The sequence below is a fragment of the Malurus melanocephalus genome, unplaced genomic scaffold (genome assembly GCF_030028575.1).
Source record: "Malurus melanocephalus ecotype Western Australia unplaced genomic scaffold, MMel_1.1 scaffold_146, whole genome shotgun sequence".
In the NCBI taxonomy this organism is placed as follows: Eukaryota; Metazoa; Chordata; class Aves; order Passeriformes; family Maluridae; genus Malurus; species Malurus melanocephalus.
The window spans coordinates 726800-741446 of NW_026623378.1; the positions used below are offsets into that span (position 1 = coordinate 726800).

At 37.4% G+C, this 14647-nt stretch overlaps 1 protein-coding gene across 2 annotated transcripts in view; it reads right to left on the minus strand.

Moving 5' to 3' along the window:
- The window catches only part of PARG (poly(ADP-ribose) glycohydrolase), a 59300-nt gene that overhangs the window by 27374 nt on the left and 17279 nt on the right, over window positions 1–14647 (minus strand). For both annotated transcript variants that reach the window (XM_057371387.1, XM_057371386.1), the window contains exons 8-9: window positions 5770–5862; window positions 5035–5192 (exon numbers count right to left, since the gene is read on the minus strand). In XM_057371387.1, the coding sequence (XP_057227370.1) occupies window positions 5035–5192; window positions 5770–5862 (251 nt within the window). The remainder of the gene's footprint in view (window positions 1–5034; window positions 5193–5769; window positions 5863–14647) is intronic.

A 14647-nucleotide genomic window follows, 5' to 3' on the forward strand; every position in this document is an offset into this window, starting at 1 on the left:
TCTCTTCTCTGTGTTTTTCATTTTGTAGTTCTGCTTATTGTGGCAAGTAACTTGGAGCATTATAAATTTGTTTTAACAAAAGGTTTTCATGATTTATGAGTCTTAAAATACATCAAGTTGATATCTGACCTTGATGAAATGATAAGATGTTAATTCCCAGTACTCAACAGCAGGGAATAACATGGTAAAATGTTTTACCCTGGGGATCTAAAACAAAGGAYAACCAACAGCATGGTACAACTAAGTTCTGGACTACATCACTATATTTGCTAAGCTAAAAAAAAAACAGATTCAGTATTGTTTTAATCACTACAGCAAAGTAATTATGCCAGATTCATAAAAAYAATGTGCTTTTGAAGTTGTCTATTTAAAGAGTATTTCAACATCTACCAAACACAAATGTTGTTTTAATTTTTTTACAGAAAATTATACTCTACTTAAAGTGATTTAAGGCTAATCATATGCCCAAAGTAGGCATAACAGAATGAATTTTSTAGGATCACTGTTCTTTAACACAGAAAATCTAGAACCACTAATACATCTCAGTCCAAACCAAGCTCTCTCAAAGTCATTAGATAATTTATTCCCCAGAGAATATTCATTAGTGTTGTGAAATTGATGTTGTTTATGGAGAGTTAATTGCATTACTGGTAAATTAGATTTCAATTCTCCTGCATAAATGTACCATACAGTTYCCCATTTCCTTTCATACATTATATATTCCATAAAAGAAATATATCTTAACTAGTGTGTTTTTCTCCTCATTTCCAATCACTTGAAATTACTTTAAAGGTTTGTTTGATAAAGATGAAGAAATTCAGTCCCAGTGGAATACTGACCAGAGCAYCCACTAATATATGTGCCAGAAGATCCACCAGGGGCTTATGTCATTGGACTTACAGCCTTCAGTTATGAATTCAAGCCCAGTGGCTTTGATGGGACCTAWCATATCTCCAGTTTAACTACAGAGTTTTTGAACCTGAAAATGCAAGAATTCTTCTAACTTGACACAACAGCTAAAACAGATCTATAAAAAGTCAAAGGCACAGCAGAAGCAAAGCAGGTCCTTGACAAACCTCTGCCCTTTCCAGAATACTGACTCAAGATTGCAGACATTTTTCCTTACATTTTCCTTTCACATATAACCAAACTCCACAGTTTACTAAATGACCAAATTCTATAGTGTCTATAGTGTAATTATGACTATCACCACAGCCAACTATTTTAAACTCTGCAACCAACATCATAAATGTAGAGTCAATACAATTCAGGCTCTACATTCAACCAGAATGCAACTTCCAAGAAAAATTCATCAATAAGATAAATAAAATGGCCAATTCAATGATTTCTTTCTTTTGTGATGGGATATTTTTTCCATAAAGCTGTCCAATCCATTATCATATTGACTATAGCACTGTTTTTAAAAAGAAAAATTGAACACTCTAAATTTAGCTTGATATTTTGAACAGAAGCAATATACTATGCTATGCARCATGATCTAATGTTTGGCCACTGCATGGATGGCATTCTATCTACCAGAATTCATAAATATTAAAGCTCTTAAACTACAAATCCCATTTTATCAACTATATTTTAAATGAATGACATTATTAATGACTTAAGACTCATAATAGGCTTATCCTTGCCAAGCAAAATAAAAGGAAGAATTCAATTAAATTACTGAGTATTTAATTATACACAGGTGACTTTTAGTCYGTAGCAAGATGAGAAACCAAAATGGACAGTCACTGTCACAACACACCATTAAAYCAAGTGCTTCAGTGTCAAAAAAGGAATGGCCACTTTTATTCTCCTCTCATTTGGCAAGACTAACAGGCAGAAGAGGATAGGTAAGGAATAGATGATGCATGTTAATACTAACACATCCAAYAGCCTTCCTCCCAATCAGCTSCATGTGTCTATGAGTAAATTTTAAMCTATATTGCAGTGACTGTCTTGTTTTGTCAAAGAGATTTGTACCTTGGRGGAGTAGGGGTGGAACTTAGAGTATGGTAGTTAATACCACATGAAAATCTAAAAGAGGGAGAAGACTGGGARGAAAGAGGGAATATAACAGCATTTATGTGAAAAAAACCTAAGTATTTTATAGCATATAAAAAGATACTAATGYTTAAATCTGCATAAAGTGAACTGATAAAAGACTGCTGTGTCTTCTGCACAAGAACACTTACACAGTTGTTTTTCTAACTTGGAAGTCACAAATTTCAGATTGTGAGGGGGGTGTGGGAGACTTCTGGGTGACTATAGAGAGGRCATGGATAAAGGAATCAAGGAACACCACCTTTGCTAATGAAAWAGCCATCCATGCACTCAGTAATTTGGCTTTGTTAGGGAACAACTGCAGATTATTTTTTGATATTTAAAGAACAAAGTCATTTATTCACAGTCATCTAGCAGATGAATTATGCTGARGAAAGAACTTAGTCTGAAAAAAGCTACAGACCATAATACTGTAGGGACAAAAGGTTGCTCCATGGACAATCTGTTATGCTCATCCCTAAGCAGACAGAGCAGAGCAGCAGCCTCCAAAGCCTTTATATCAAAACACTGTTATAAACAGGGGAAAAAAAAAAAACCCTAATATTTTAACTTCAGTCATTGCTTACTGCTTTTTGAGTATATCCAGCTTCCCAAAAAGCTTTTTTTTTAAAAAGCTGAAAATACTGCAGGGAATCAAACCTTGTCATCTTTACAAGTCTGAAACAATAGCTGAAAACATGACAGTTTATTCTGTCCTTCCTACTCAAGAAGTAACTTTGCAGGGCAGGAAAATACCAGATTGACAGGAAGAAAAAAGACATAAGACACTATCTATCCTCCTTCTCCTCCCTCATTTGAGATTTTAACCAAGTTATATACAGTAGCAGAAAACTGTCCAGCCTTGTAGCACCCTCTCCACAACTCCTCAATTTGCTTTTGTTTTCATCCTACCAGTACCACTCTCACCGACAAATTCCCTCAAATTTTATCCACTTCCTGCCACACCTTGTGTTCTACTTCACTATTCTGCCTATTACCAAATTCTAAATACCAGAGGTGTAGGGGGGGTGTGGATATGGCACAACAAATGGTTAGGTAAAAAAAGGACTGAAAAAGGACACTGTACTTATCGAATAAATGCATAAATTGGCAAACACTGAGGAAGAGCCACTCTTAATCCTCAATAACCAGAGGACATTAGCTTTTTTTTTTTTTTGGCAATACTGTTCTTGCACAAAAAAAAAATTAGTTTCTACCCCATGTGACTAGAAGCTGAGTGTTGCCTCATTCATAATGCRGAAGGAAGGCCTGAAGGTTGTCTGCTCTATTGCCCATCTAAATAACATTGTTGGAACTTACTATGATAGCACCAGGAARCCCAGTCAGAAAACAATGTTGGTCTTAATACTTTATAATGGTCATTCTTTGAGTCTATGGCAGGAAAATATTTACCTAATCATTTGCCAAGGCTTTTTTATTTAGAAGTAGTTTTCAACAGTGTGYCCTGAGTCAACCACAAGTAGTGCAATGCACTATTGTGACCTTACATTGCTCTGCATGTTCGTAGAGGAGAATATTAATTTCCTCCAGTTATTTAACAGTGTTTTATTCTGTAGTTGGTAAATTATCCAACTTGCAAAATTTAACTGCTTGGTTTATAAAATGTTTAAGTTACAACAAAACCCAGTAGCTTAAAGTCCTTTAAAAATACCACAAAATACAACTGGAAGTATAGTCAAACAGAACTCCTTCCAGACCTTTCTCTGTCCAGTTTCACTACTCTGAACATCAGTATTTTGTAATGCATCAATGGTACTTTTCATTTATTTGTTCTGAGGAACTACTGGTACAAAAATACACTGAATTGTATGGCATAATAATGCCCACCCACACTTCTCTTCCGTACCCACTGCACTCTTGGGATAAACACCAAGACAGTGACCCTCRTCCCTCTTCTGAAATACACAATATGGATAAACATGTGATAGCCCTCAAAGGCAGCAGCCACCAGAACCATTATTAGTAAATTAGGATGCCTAGCAATTTATTCTGGGACATTCTAGTCTAAAAGAAGCCCTTACAAACACGCATCCAAGTATGCTGCATCACAGGCAGCACTGGTTTTGTATTTCATCACAGCTATCAGAGCACATACACTACATCAGCTAACAGYGAGGAATAAGAAAAACCTCTAGATCAATAATCTACCCGAGCTCCAGCCTAATAAACTTCAGGTTGATCTACACAGACTTGTATGAAAGTGCCAAGGAACAATGAACTCGTATTTCTAATCTACAAGTCCACGTGAAACACAATATTCTGYAGCAGAAAATGTCTCCATCTAATTCCCTCATTTAAAACTGAAATAAGCATATTTAATTAGAAAAAAATGTGAAGAAAAATTTCTAATYAAATCTGTTTGTAAGTTAGCATTAAGAAAAAAAGAATAAATTTTTGCTTAGACATCAGAGTACCCTTAAGTAAATTCTGATTGTGGCCTTCTTAAGCCAACTTGTAGCAAAAAGAAAAGGTTMATTTGAACAGGCAGCTCTACAACTGCCTTAAAATGATGGCATGGATGCTGAAGAATGAAGTCCTATTGATCTGACTTAATGTGCAGATCACCACTGCTGACACAGGAGACAACAGAAACGTGGCTGGGGAAGCACAACCTTTAATTTAAATACACACAGAACACTTGAAGCACAGCTAAAATATACCATTCACAGACGATTGGCTTATGAGGAGGTARGGAATAGAATCAATCTAATTATGCCAGAGCAAGAGTGTGTCTGTGCATGCTCATGCACGAAAAAGAGTTTTGAATATTAATCATATCTTCTTGTGCACAAGATCCCTTCTTACATAGATGCACAGTTTTCTAATCCCTTGGAAGTAGTAAGAAAAAAAAGACAAAAAGCAAACTAGTAAAATTAGTGACAGGAAAATGAAACAAACGAGTTTCTCCCTAAATGATAACAACATTATTTTCATGGCAGGATTATCAGGTTCATTTACTGCCAAGTGCCATACCTGTTGAAGTTAATGTCTGGATAACTAGAATACTCAGATTTCATCTTCGCATTGCGACGTGGAAAAGTACAGAAGAAAGCATTGGCCAGAAAACTGGAGATCTGCTCCTGTGACATTGTGATGGAGTGATTCATCTTTTGTTTCAGCAGAGGTATTGGCTACCAACAAAAGAAGTGAGGGGGAGGAAGGGGCAGGGGAGAAAAGAGGGAAAGAGAGAAGAATAATTAGCTTACCCTTTTTGAAAGAAAAAACAGAAGCACAAAATTACATTGGTTATATTAAAGCAAGAGTAATTTAGGCCATTGGTAAAGCCTTTAATCAGCAGCACTGTTAAAGTCAAGAACAGTTTATTCAAGACAATTCAGAAAGGGCTTGCCTGGCAAACTGCAGATTTCTAATCAATAATAAAAAGAAAGATCAGGAAAACACAACTTATCAAACAAAACCATTGGGAATGGAGAGAGGAAAAAACAGATGGGATGTTGCAAATCCTGGGCAAYGTTAAAAACTGAAATAAAAATCCACTTCCAATAGCCATATAGTTAGGAACTCTTAYAGAATGCTTTCAGCTACAATAACCATGCTTTAAATTTTACAAAGAAACAAGGGAGTCGTGCCACAGATCACAACTCTATGACTTGCTTTGAATTTTTTTTCAATCCTACTTGAAGAAATAACACTGATGGTATTTGTAGAAAGTGTATAATTATCCATTCTTGCTAGCTGTTTGCTTACCTGGGTGCAGATACTGGGGAGGCAGAGTGCCAGCTTGACCATATCAGGAAGAATGGACTGGAACAGATGTTGAGCCTCTGCATCTTCAAGAACCTGGTAAAGACAAATAAGAAAAAAAAAAGCAGATTACCTCAGAAATAATGATTGAATGAGAAGTTTGTGAAAATAGGAGCCATGCAAAAGAAATAAGAAAAATGTATGTAGGTCCCCTTATCTTCATCCCCAATCTGTAACATTTCCCCAGCAGTGCCTCATTGAATTTTAAACCTTGCAAAAATCCACTGACTGAAATACAGAAACAACGCTCAAAAGTTGCAGTTGAGAAAATGTCACCAAATGCCCTTTAAAGGAAGCTTGAATAAGTTATAATTTGACTCTTTCCAAGGCAATGAACCAAATTCTCATATGAAAAATCACTACCTAAGCACAGAAGTAGTGGAACGATTTACTTGAATTTCACATTCAGGTCATAGTCCAAGACAAGTACCTGTGACATCCTCCTATAAAGGACAGATAAAAAGCACTCCTGGCTCAGATCAGTGGGCCTCTGCAGCACCAACAGGAAATCCCATGCAAGAGGATGCAATCCTGGGAATTTTCTTTCTGTCCATCCCCACCATGTTCCCTCAAGAATTAAGAGACTGGATCACATAATAGAGTGCAGCCTGCCTGGTCCCACACGCTGAAGTTGCAATCTTTTCAGTCTCTTCCTGTAGGACAGCTGATACTTTGACTATTTCAGCTGCTTCTCCCTCTGTTCTAACATTCTTTCTGAGAAGGGGCAACCAGAATTAACAATGCTGAAAACAAATGGGCACACCAATGTTTTGCAARGCTTCTCAAAGCTTTTATACCCAGGAACAAGTCACATCAAACCCTTCTTGTCCTGTTCTCAGTTCCCCCTCGACACTGGCCCAGTGCTGACATGTTTGGCTGCCAAAGCCTGTCAAGCCAATACATYCAGAGCAAGTCCAGGACCTCACTTCGAGTTTAAACTGCYAGTTCTGAACTCAACATCCCTCACYCAGGGTTTAGATGAATCCACCCACACACCTATTCATGTACCACACAACTATTTTTCAAAGATGCAAAGGTTCTTTATGGCGGGCAATGCTCTTCTAAAAAAAGTTAGGATAGGAGGTTATRAAAAGAAATGTAACATAAAGTGGTGCAGTTGCACTACGTGGAGCAGAACAAAAGCCTCAAAACTCTCWTTCTGCTGAATGAACAGGCTAAAGTGAGATGAAGAGAAAAGCACATTCTTCACCTTCCTATGCTGTGGAAGTTTTTCCCGTTATCTGCAGATACAGGCATCAGATGTGACTGGCTGTCAGATTTGCATGCTGCACTCAARGCAAAAAGCAGAGAGAAAAGAACACACAGCTTGCACTACAGCTGGGAACAGAAGACAAAGGTCACAGCTCAGTTGTCTGCCTCCCTCCTTCCCCTGCATCCAGGGAATGTGCATTTGAGACCACTACCTTCTACCGATTTCTACATTAAAATCCTCAGAATTCTGAAATGGTAGCTTTAAAACTATAGAATATTATTTTTCAAGTAACACTTAGAAAATTGATTTGCTACCAAGTGGGCATACCATAGCAGCAGACAGAATGGATGAAACAGCATGAAGGTATTACCAACTTTAGTCTCTGCAACACTTAAGACTAATGTAAAATCACAGGAAGAGATCYTCTTAGTCATATTATCAGGGCTTTGTAATTCACCTTTCAATGGAAAGTTTCAYACAGACTTCAAAATCTGAAAGACACTAGCAATACTCTTGAGAAGAGGAAAAATATGGTGCCTCTGAATCAGGACACACTTCCTCATACACTGAAAATATTGTTTGAAGGYTAACAACTTCTGTTCTTCCAAGATTATTAAAATAACTATAGAAATATTTTGGCTCTGTTCTCTCTTACTCCAAGTAATATAAAGGGATAAAGGGGACCAATACAACAACCCCAGCACCTACATAGTTACTTTCTATGCATTATGTATTGCTGCTTGTGGAGGCATAAAAATTAAGGTTTGATTTAAAATTTTAAAATGAAACAAAAATTTACAAAGAACAGCAAGCCCAGGAAAGATGAAAATCATTTGATAGGAGGAATCCAAGTAATATACAAATTAYTTCTGAAAGTAAATTTATTGTTAAGATAGGAAATGTCCAAGATGCATCTGTCTCTCCTGTTGCTGGTTGCACCTACATACTTACACAGTGTAAGTCAAACACTGAAAATTATGACCTAACCCTTAATAATATCTGTTCTAGCAGGAAACTTTGCTCTGTTCTTAGGCACAATGCTTTTTAGTGCCATAAAGCAACAAAATGAGCATTTAAAAGTCTGGAATTTCAGATCTCAACGCATAAAATGAATACGTAAGTCATAGCTATTCAAAAACTGACATTTAACCTCAGATGTCTACCAGGCTGTCAGATTCCGATACTCTCTTCCCTTCGGGTAACACTTCCTCTCTTTTAAAGTTGACATATAAATAGTGGCTGCCATGCTTTGCTGACTGCCACAGACTATACAGTATTACTTATCTGGTGACACATTATGGCACCGGACTTTGTCATAGCTGTCAAGACTTCAACCTTTTCTTTATGCTTCTTTGAAAACAAATCATAATAGTATGAGACAATTTCTTCCCAAAACAGGCAGGCCAGCAATTGCACAGCTCAGCTCTGAAGCAAAAAACTTAGACTATAAAGGTCACTTCTTCAACTCTGAAATCCTACTTTTGCTTCTTCTTACCTTCCWAATGATACACCAGAGTATGCTTTCTTTTCTATAGTATTTCTATGCATGATTTTTACTAATGAAAAACCTCAAAATTTAGAGCCGCTACTGCACAGTGTTCTCATTAGCTTATTATTCTTACACGTACATGAAGTGAATTTTTTTTTAAAGTTTTGGGTGCCATGAGGACCCCACAACTTCAAAAATATSATCACTGTGAGTTCTCAGACCTTGYCAAGAAACTCATGACTCAGCACTGTTCTCTGTGAAATGGCCAGACATGTAACCAAAGCTTACCCCATCTGCTTACAGACTTCCTGTAGAGGTAACATTCTTGGAGGTTTCTATGAAAAAGAGCACCTGCAAATCCCTGGCCTTCACAGCCTCTTTTGACCACTAAGCCAGCACACCATCACAGGTGCAGCTTTGTAGACCCACCACTGTCACTGCATATTCTCAGCTATGCTGAGTGTAACACAGAGCCTGGTGTTATCTGTGACAGTCTTTTCAGGCTTTGAAAGCAGCAAAAAAAGAACACTCAATCACAGAAAATAAAAGGACTCCAGGACGGGGAGTGCTGACTACACAGCTACATCTGGCAGACATCCCACGATGCAAATGCCAACCTGGAGAACCTAGCATCAGAAAAGAACAGCTGGGCACAGAACTGAAGGGAGATTTATTTAGAAGGAAACTCTCTTCAGGAAGCAGTGACTTGCACTGATGTAAAATCCAGCGTATTTACAGTCACATTACACATTCTACATATTTGATGCTGCTGCAAGAGGGATGTGTCACTCTATCCACTCAAACACGCACACACAACCACCACATTTCATCAGTTTCCATGTTCATCTGACAATTTCCTGAGATCCTTCATCTTGCTGATTCTACAGGAAAATAACCTGGGTGTGGGGGTAGCCTTCCTATRCAGTAATAAGTCGAAGCAGCCTACCAAAAAGTCATGCATTATTAAATGTGTGCAGAGTGGGTGGTGAGTGAGAAAGAACCAGTCATGACCCTTGCCAATGGGCTACAAAGGCAGGTATCAGTTCCAACTTTTCTCACTGAAAAACCAGGAATGTTCTAGTCAGAACAAAGTTGTTAAAGCAAGCACCTCTTGGAAGTCAATGCACTAGTACAGTGAATTCAATGTGCTTTTAATTGTGTTCAACCYTTTCAAGGCTACMACTCTGCAAACATTAAGAGAAAGARCAAACATCTTTTTAAAAGAAAAAACATTTGTTCCATAACATAAGGAATTCTAAATTATGAAATGATTGTCAACAAGTTTTCATAAAGGAAAATACTATAAATACCAAAGCAATTTATGTTTTAAACAATTGATCAGTTTTTCTCCTTTCCTTATTATGCATWATTGTCCTTCACAGCTTCCTTCAGTATTTTAAATAAAAACACAAATACACTGTTGACTTTATTCAGTGCTCCAATCATGCAAAATATGTAGGAATTAAATACAGCAAGGGTTATATCCTGAGGGGAAAGTATATGGAGTCAGAGTTGCGAAGCATGACTTGCCTTTTACCAAAGAAATAATTCGGCAATTCCATCACTATTTTCATTGGAGTGACTGATTAAATGAACAGGACTTAGGGCTCCAATTGCTAAGATGCAAATGGCTCAGTGAGCCATAGCAGAGGTATGAGCTCTTGGCCAAACCTGCATTGCAATTTAGCAAAATGAACATTTATCCTGCAGYAAAGAGGCCTGACTAAACACGGCTGCAAGTAATGGCCTCTTGTCACTATAAACCAGTCCTCCAAAACGCAGCAGACAAATATGCCTGACAGGCCTAATAAGAAGGATCTGAGGTAGAATGGGGTGATAGTGATGGTAGAGAGTTTAAATCTAAATCTGACAGCTCATCAAARCAAACAAACTGCACATAGGGTACACAGATTTGGACAGCTCCATCTATCACGTGGGAAGGTACAGCCATCATGCCAACAGGCAGCCAGCATGCTAAGACAGCAATGGCTTAATGCTTCCAATTTGTTTGCTTTYATATCCCCATATTAACTTTTGTGGCAGAACAAGGACCAACTGAATYATGTTCTTAAGGATGAAGAGGAACACCAGAGTGCTTCCTTCAGACTATGTGTCTCTTATTTCCTACTTCTTCAAAGCTGCCAACACCCTCCATGGAGGTATCTTAAAATGTGTGGTTGTGGTGCTTAGGGACATGGTTTAGTGGTGGACTTGGCAGTGCTGGGCTAATGGTTGGATTCTGTGAACCCAAGGGCCCATTCCAACTTAAATGGTTCTGTAAGTTTGAGACACTTWAACACCTGACTGTGCTCAAACAATCACATGTGGCTGCTCCTTTACTGCACTGAGCAATGCTTTCATTTTCTCTTCCTTCCACAACAGCCTGTACTTATTTACTTGTTCTCCTGTCTCATCCAGAAACCACATGCTTTTTGCTTACTGTTTAACACTTAAACATGGTAAAGTCTAAATCCATGACTAGAACTCCCCAGTCCTAATAAAACAACAAAGTCACTGTTTATGACATTGAAGTCTTTTACTTGAAAGCAACCAATCTCAGACTGGCAATCTGTACTCTCTTTCTTCCTCTAATCTTTGTCATAAGTGCCTTCAAACACTGCAGAATCCCAAAAACAGACTTTCTCAGGTTTGGAATAGCTGGGGGAAAAAGCCACACAAACAATGAAAASGCCCATACAAGTTCTTATTGGGTGACTCTAAAACCTAATCTATTTAAATTACACCCCAAAACAAGCTTCACTAAGTGTGCTCTCTACAAAGTCTTTTCTTCTGAACAGGGAGGAGATCAACTCTACTTAAGGACATTGTGTCACAATTATCAGCATACTCATGCCTAGATAGAGGCACCAGGCTGCAGCCCAGGAACTCATATGCCTCTGTAAAATGGACTCTTCATCGTAATGTCCAATACTGTACATATTAACAAGACTGAAGCAGAGAAAAATACAGGGCGGGTGGTGTATTTTAGTTCCCATTTTATTAAGTCAATGAACTTCCAAAACTGMAGGAAAGAATACTCTCATCTGCCTCCTCCAGCTCCCTTACAAAACTAATTCAGTAGGAAACACACTTAGCTGTCAAATGCATCCCATTTACTGAGCACTTGTCTGATTAGAAACAAAAGGAAGGACAAAGTAATCTTTGGAGGAAAGAAGAAAGAAACCGTAACACTGGATTATGCAGAGAAGAATCTTATTTGAGARCAAGAATGCTTCTGACATTTATCAAAACCACAAACTGACACTTCAAAAGGAAAAAAGAAGACAGCTTACAAGGCAGAGGTGATTTGGTTTTGTTTAATTTTTTTTTCCCCCCAAAGGCTCATTCATGTCTTCTGCCAATCCAACCCTGGAATAATCTCTCAGGTGTATCATCCTTAACAACTGCTGCTTTGTTCTCAAAGCTTTTAAACACTCTAAATAAAATCTGAGAGAAGAATATGTGTTTATTTTTCAATCTCCTCTTAATGGTTTAAGAAACCCAGTTTATACGTCCAAGAAACTGGAAATCAGAAACTGGAACTTCAGCCATTTTCACTACCCTTCAGGCCACCAGTAGCTCCCACCTGCATGCTCTAGGAGCACAATTCTATCATGGGTAGAAGCATCACAACCATTTCCAAAGCAGTGGCAGAGTTCTGGGATGAAAAGTYAAATCCTACTTTCTAGCTATTTTCAAGTTTTTCTTGGGAAGAAGAGCAGTGGAGAGGACAATGACCTTATCTCTACAGCAGAGCTGTAACAGGAGRGAAAAATAAAATACCTTTCACCTGCCTGATACAAGTTATGAGTGAAAGTGATCTGTTTCTAGACTTTTTCAAAACTTTTATGTCTCTGAATACAATAATAGGGAAAAACATTTACTACTGCTATGATATTAAAAAYATTTTTAAAAAMCATAGTGTAGAAGCATTTGAAAGCYATCWSATTCTAAACACATTTTGCAACCACTTTTGAAACCTTGACACAAAAGGCTTCATAAGACAACACAGCTGTTACCCTTATGAAAACTGTATTTTCTTTAACATGTCAGGAAAACACAAAAAATAAAAAGAAAACAAACACAACAACAAACCAAAATAAACCCAAAAAACTCCAACAACAAAAAAAAAAGAAAAATCAACACAATACCACTGCAGATTTTAACAAATCTATAGCCTATTCTTTTGCTTTACTGTCAGTTTTACACAGACTCAAAATGACCAATAAAGAAATATATCCAGAAATTACTATTCTATTGGCCAAATTAAGGAGCCTCAGACCATCTTGAGGGTACATACCTTGCCACCTTTGTAAACCTGCTCTTTAAAGAGTGCATGGCAGCAGTAACAAACCCACATAGGAAGCAATATAAGCAAATCCAATTTTTCAGATGAAAAGGAAGGAGAAAAAAAATCAGGAATATAGTTACAATACACTTCATTTATACTTCATAGTCATCCTAACAATGGCAGTGCCTCTTCATCACTTCCCTACATGTATGCAGGGAGCATTTCTCTTGAAAGCTTTGTGGGGCTTTTTTATTCTAACTGCCCAATACATTATARATAAAACTAAAAAAAATCCAAAAGCACAAAGCAGCTAAGGAAAGCACCCCCTCCAACCAAAAGAAGCTTCTCTTAGTCATTTGGGATACATAGGTGAGCACCGATAAATGATGACTTACACATAATCCAATGGAAGTAAAGAAACCTATGCAGCAGTCCTCTGACCCCAAAACAAAACAAAGCAAATCTCAGAAGGCAGCCTTTAAACCCAGAACTTTTACATTTACTAGGGTTTATTTCTTCTCTTTTTCAAACAGGAATATTCTCAATACAGTGAAAAACTATGAAAGAGATGTTCAGAATGTGTCTTTACATAGATCTTTATTGAAACATTAAGTACCCACAAGCACTTGGGTGCTTGTACAATATAATTATATCTCTGCACCTGCTATGTGCAGATATCCCTTCCCTGGTAATTCCAACTCAACAATCATTGCGACAGTGCTTACAAAACACCACTTAAAAATACTCATCTATTCTGCCAAGAAAGTACAAAAACTAAGAATAAGCCTGTAATTCAATGCTCTTTCTCCTCTACAATGCTTAGTGTCTAATGTTTTGAATGTGTACAAGATGCATATTCCCCCCACCACAGAAAAGCTCACCTTTTGTTCAATATGAGAATAAATTCCTTTCTGCTGCTGTGAAAAGAAAACCCTTCATGGCACACTCAAAAGACCTTTTCAGTTTAGATTTTAAAAAAGGTAATCTGATGTAATGAAAATTGCTTGAAAACATCTGGACTGAAGCAAAATCCAACAAGGAGCAATGGATAGGCTATTTTCAGCCTTGGGACATTCTGTTTCTTGCTTAAAAGCCTACATTTGTAGGGCTGACATCTCTATACAATGCTCCCTTCTGTAAGTACTGTCCAGACAATTATAAAAATGATTTATCAAAAACCCAGTCACCAGAACAATTTGGTACTTCAAAATTCCTTCTATTCCAGTATCACTGATTACAGCAATCACTTTTTCAAGCAGGTCATTCAAACAACAAAACATACAGGAAAGACTGACATGGCTCATAAGACCCATGAGGAGACAGGAGTGGGGTGAAGCCTTACCAGACCATAAAGATTTCCTAAGGCATGCATACAGTTAACTGTAGCAGTGTTTTGTCTTTTGTCTTTTTCAAACAAATGAAAATCTAGAGCTCAACCGTAATCCAACTAGACTATACTGAATTTGCATCATCTTCAGATGTTGCATTTATAGTCTTTTTTTTTGATGAAAGCTTGAAATAATGGTTTAAAAAAGGAAGTATAATTTTCAAAATTGCACAAGTAATTTGAAAAATTTCTCAAGTTAATTTTGAGGTTATTAAAGATAAGACTACACACCCACAAACACTGTGTGGTTCTGTGGCTATTTCAATTCTGCAACTGAAACAGCGTATTTCATTGACAAAGACAGTTCTTAATCTTATTCAGTTATCTCAAAATGCAACCGATTCTTCTCAGAGAGGAAGCAGACACACTGCCAATATTTGCACATCTGATTGTTTTGCTCAGTTCTCTATAATTTAGTATGCTCTATCTTAACTCAATTAC